This window comes from Eimeria tenella, genomic scaffold (assembly GCF_000499545.2).
Source record: "Eimeria tenella Houghton genomic scaffold, Eth_scaff727, whole genome shotgun sequence".
NCBI lineage: Eukaryota > Apicomplexa > Conoidasida > Eucoccidiorida > Eimeriidae > Eimeria > Eimeria tenella.
This window is the reverse complement of record NW_013545845.1, coordinates 1-4,778: the sequence shown is the minus strand read 5'-3', so window position 1 is coordinate 4,778 and position 4,778 is coordinate 1. Positions and strand designations below refer to the sequence as shown.

The window sequence follows — 4,778 nt, the reverse complement described above, 5'->3', positions numbered from 1 at the left end:
AATGTTATCTAGGGTTTAGGGTTTAGGGTTGGACTTTGAGGCGGTTGTTGAGGGGAAAACAAAAGTGCCCCAAAAGGGGCTGGAGGAGCAGCTAGGGTTTGGGCTTTGGGACGCAGGCGTGTTGGGCCCGCAGGGCCTAGGGTTTAGGGTTTAGGGTTTAGGGTTTAGGGTTGGACTTTGAGGCGGTTGTTGAGGGGAAAACAAAAGTGCCCCAAAAGGGGCTGGAGGAGCAGCTAGGGTTTGGGCTTTGGGACGCAGGCGTGTTGGGCCCGCAGGGCCTAGGGTTTAGGGTTTAGGGTTTAGGGTTTAGGGTTGGACTTTGAGGCGGTTGTTGAGGGGAAAACAAAAGTGCCCCAAAAGGGGCTGGAGGACTTGAGGGTTTCTTTCGGTGGACAGACACCCGAAGAGGCGCACGGGGGCGCCGAAGTGGCGGTGGCCCACTTCCTGCGGAGGGGACAAAAGGGGACAAAAAGGGGACAAAAAAAGCAAAAAGGAGACAAAAAAAGCAGAAAGGAGACAGTTTGAAGGGGAATTAAAGGGAGGACTAACGGAGGGTTTGCAGGCGAAAAGGCGGGAGAAAAGGAAACAAAAAGGGACAAAAAGGGACACAAAGAGCTGGAACTGGAGATGGTTTTGAGTTTTGGGGCGAAGGGGATTGAAGGGGGTGGAAGGAGACAAAATGGAATTTAAAAAGAGACAAAAAGGAGACAGTTGGAAAGGCAATTGAAGGGACAGTTGGGGAGAAGTTTGGAGAAGAAAAAGCGGAAGAAAAGAGACAAAAAAGAGACAAAAAAGAACAAAAAAGGAGAGAAAATGACAAAAAAGAGACAACAAGAGACAGGCCAAGAGCTGCGCTGCAGCAGCACCGAGGGCCTGGGGGCTGCTGCGCGGAGGAGACAAAAAGAGACAAAAAATAAAATAAAATAAAATAAAATAAAATAAAATAAAAATAAAAAATGAAATAAGAGAAAAAATGAAGTGAAATGAAAGAGACAAAAGGAGAGAGGTGCAAGGGCAAAGAGGGAACAAATGGGGAATTATTTGAAGAGAAAAAAAGGAGACAAAAAGAAATTAAAAATCCAAAAGTTAAAAAATAAAATAAAAATTAAAAAAGAGAGACAAAAAAACACGAAAAGAAAAAAAAGGGACAAAAAGGAGACAAAAAGGGATAAAAGGGAGATAAAAGGAAATTAAAAATAAATTTAAAAAATTAAAAAATTAAAAATTGAAAAAAATAAAAGGAGACACTCAGAAACACCGTGTTCTGGGTTACAGCCGATATGCTGGAGACCGCAGCAGCAGCAGCAGCAGCAGCAGCAGCAGCAGCAGCAGCTACCTGGAACAATCTATCTAGGGCAGATTCGTTGTGGCCCACATCTACCACAACACCCAGAGGGACAGGCAGTTGAACTGCTGCTGCTGCTGCTGCTGCTGCTGCTGCTGCTGCTGCTGGCGTTCCTGCTGCTGCTGCAGCAAAACTCTTCAGCGCTGCTGGTGCACCTCCGTCTGCTGCGTCTGCAGCTGAAGCCGCATTTTCCGCCGCTGGCTCGTACCCGTTGCTGCCGCTGCTGCTGCTGCTGCTGCTGCTGCTGCTGCTGCTGCAGAGTCGTGCTGCAGCACGCAGCTGCTGCTCGTCCAGCCACTGTCCCCTCAGCGGAGGGACAGCAGCAAGTGCTGCTGCCAATTCGTTGGGGGCCAAATCGAGCCTCAAGACGTGCTGCGCCACCACCCTGGACGCAAACAACAAATTAGGGTTTAGGGTTTAGGGTTTAGGGTTTGCGGCTTCCAGCGGCAGCTCCCCTGTGATGGCTACAATTGCCACATTCTGTAATACCACTTTTAATTCACTATTTATTATTTATTATTAAACAATAAATTATTTAATATCATTTATTATTCATTGCCATTTATTATTTATTATTTACTTATTATCTTTATTATTTATTTATTTGTTATTCACATTTATTTATTATTTTTATTTATTATTATTATCTTTATACTTCCAACTTCTCGCCATTCGCTGCACGTTTTTGTTTTTCGGCCAATTTTGGACATTTTGGTTTCATTTTAATTCCATTTTGAAGCAACTGAGGCGAGGAATTGAACTAAAGATGAATTAGGGATTCATTTTGCATCATTTGCGTCCAAATTGGAGTTAAATTCGACGAAAATCGGCGAAAACGAGAAAAACGGACTGCGCGACGTTGGCGTTTTCGGCCTGAAAAGTGTCTCCTCGGGGGTCTCCTTTGGCCTCCCACACTTCGCACTGCAGCGCCGCAGCGCGCTGCCAAAAGACCGGAAAAGCTGCTGCAGAAGGGCCTAAAAGGGGACAAAAAGAGACGAAAGGAGACAGCTGGAGCCGCCAAAAAGGAGACAGAAAGATGCAGAAGCATGCGGGGAGGAAGGTGGACAAAAAAGGAGACAAAAAGCACCAAAATTGAGCGAAATAGGACTCCTGAAGGGCCCAAAAAAGAGACAAAAAGAAACAAAAACAAAAAAGAGACAAAAGGAGACAAATGGAGACATTTAAATGAAATAAAAAAGAGACAGAAAAATCCAAAAAGATAAAAAAAGGAAAAAAAGAAAAAAAGAAAAAAAGGAAAAAAAGAAAAAAAGAAAAAAAGAAAAAAAGGAAAAAATGAAAAAAGGAAAAAATTAAAACATGAAAAGCGAAGACAGAAAAGATGCTGCAGAAGGGGATAAAGAGGGACAAAAAAGGAGACAAAATAATGAAAATAAAAATGAAAATAAAAATAAAAATGAAACAAAAAAGAAGCAAAAAAGAAATAAAAAAGGGGGACAACAGGAGACAAAATAAAAGCAAAGAAATAAATTAAAAGGAAGTTAAAAAGAAGTAAAAAAGAAAAAGAAAAAAAAGAAAAGAAAAAGAAACGAAAAAGAAATGAGGAGACAAGAAGGAGACAAAGAAGCAGGAGACAGAATGTTCAAGATAAGGTAGTTTTTATTTATTATTTATTTATCGTCATCTATTATTATTTATTTTATTATTGTTTATTTATTTATTTATTTACTGATTAATCAATCAATTAAATGAATTAAAACAATGAATGCAAAACAAACAAACGAACAAACAAAACAGAGGAACAACAAATAAACAAACAAACAAGTAAAACAAATAAATAAACAAATAAATAAATTAATTAATTAATTAATCAAAGTAAATAAATAAATAAATAAAATTAAATAAAAAATAAAAATTACCCAAGACAACAGCTGCGCCCTTTTTGATGATGTGGGATTTCTCTTCGGCGATTTCCTCCAAAGTGTTTCCCAAGATCTGCATGTGGTCGTAGCCTTCAAATAAAAATAAATAAATAAATAAATAAATAAATAAATAAATAAATAAATAATAAATAAAAAATTTAAAAAAATAGATAAAATTAAAATAAAAATAAATAAACATTAAAGAAATAATGATAGTTGGTTAATTGGGGAGAAGTGGATCGGCGGCACTCGTCAGAACAGCAGCAGCAGCAGCAGCAGCAGCAAGAGAGCAGCAGCAGCAGCAAGGGAGCAGCACAGCAGCAAAAGGCAGTAATAGAAGCAGCAGCAGCAGCAGCAAGAGACAGTAATAGGAAAAGCAGCAGCAGCAGCAAAAGGCAGTAATAGCAGCAGCAGCAGCGGCAGCAGCAAAAGGCAGTAATAGCAGCAGCAGCAGCAGCAGCAGCAAAAGGCAGTAATAGCAGCAGCAGCAGCAGCAAAAGGTAGTAATAGAAGCAGCAGCAACAGATGTGAAATAAGAAGACACAAAAGCAGCAAAGGGACCAGACAGGGAAAACGAAAGAAGTGTCAGCAGCAGCAACTGCAGCAGCAGCAGTAGCAGCAGCAGCAGCAGCAAAAAGAAGCCAAAGAACGGAAGAAAACGAGACAAAAGGAGCCAACAAGTGGGAAAGGATTAAACAAGAAAGGAGACAAAAAAGAGACAAAAAAGGAAACAAAAAAGAGACAAAAAAGAGACAAAAAAGAGACAAAAAAGAGACAAAAAAGGAAACAAAAAGGAGACTAAAAAGGAGACAAAAAAGAGATTAAAAGGAGACAAAAAAGAGACAAAGAGAAATGCAATCAGAAAAGGAGGACCCAAAAAGAGTGGACACAAAATGGAGAAAAATCGAGAAAAAGAAGTGAAAAGGAGGAGAGAAAAAGGAGCCACAAAGAGAACCAAAAGGAGACAAAAAGGAGACAAAAAAGAGACAAAAAGGAAACAAAAAGGAGACAAAAAGGAGATAAAGAGGAAACAAAAAGGAGACAAAGAGGAGATAAAACGGAAAAAAAAAGAGAAAAAGGGGCCAAAAGAGAACGAAAACGAGACAAAAAAACGACACAAGGAAGCAACAAAAAGGAGACAAGAGAGAGACAAAAAGGAGACAAAAAAGAGACAAAAAGGAGGCACAAAAAGGGACAAAAGGGAGATAAAAAGAATAAAAAAGAATAAAGAATAAAACGACTGGCCAAAAGTCGCTGCAAAATGGCTCCTGGGGCTGTAAAAGCGCCTAAATGTGTCCAAAAAAATGGGAAAAGAAGCTGTAAAAAAGTGGCAAAAAAGTTTTTAAAAAGTTTAAAAAAGTGTAAAAAGAGTTTTAAAAAAGGGGCAAAAAGGAGACAGGAGACAGGGCTTGAAAGGGAGCAGCAAAAGGGGCAAAAGATTCGGAAGCAGCAGCAGCGAAAGGAGCAGCAAAAGGAGCAGCAAAAGGAGCCAAAGCTGCGAAAAAAGCAGCAAAAGGTGTCGAAAAAAGGCGAAAAAAAGAGCCAGAAGCCGG

The 4,778-nt window shown here is 39.9% G+C and overlaps 1 protein-coding gene across 1 annotated transcript; it reads right to left on the bottom strand.

Annotated features, from left to right (window-relative positions):
- Positions 1–306: 306 nt before the first annotated feature.
- On the bottom strand, positions 307–3,304 carry ETH_00014075 (Dihydrofolate/folylpolyglutamate synthase; the record flags this gene model as incomplete). The annotated part of the gene is made up of 4 exons (XM_013380574.1): positions 307–444; positions 1,337–1,730; positions 2,196–2,319; positions 3,223–3,304. The coding sequence occupies 4 exons, from the start codon at positions 3,302–3,304 to the stop codon at positions 307–309; spliced, it is 738 nt and encodes a 245-aa protein (XP_013236028.1).
- Positions 3,305–4,778: the final 1,474 nt, after the last annotated feature.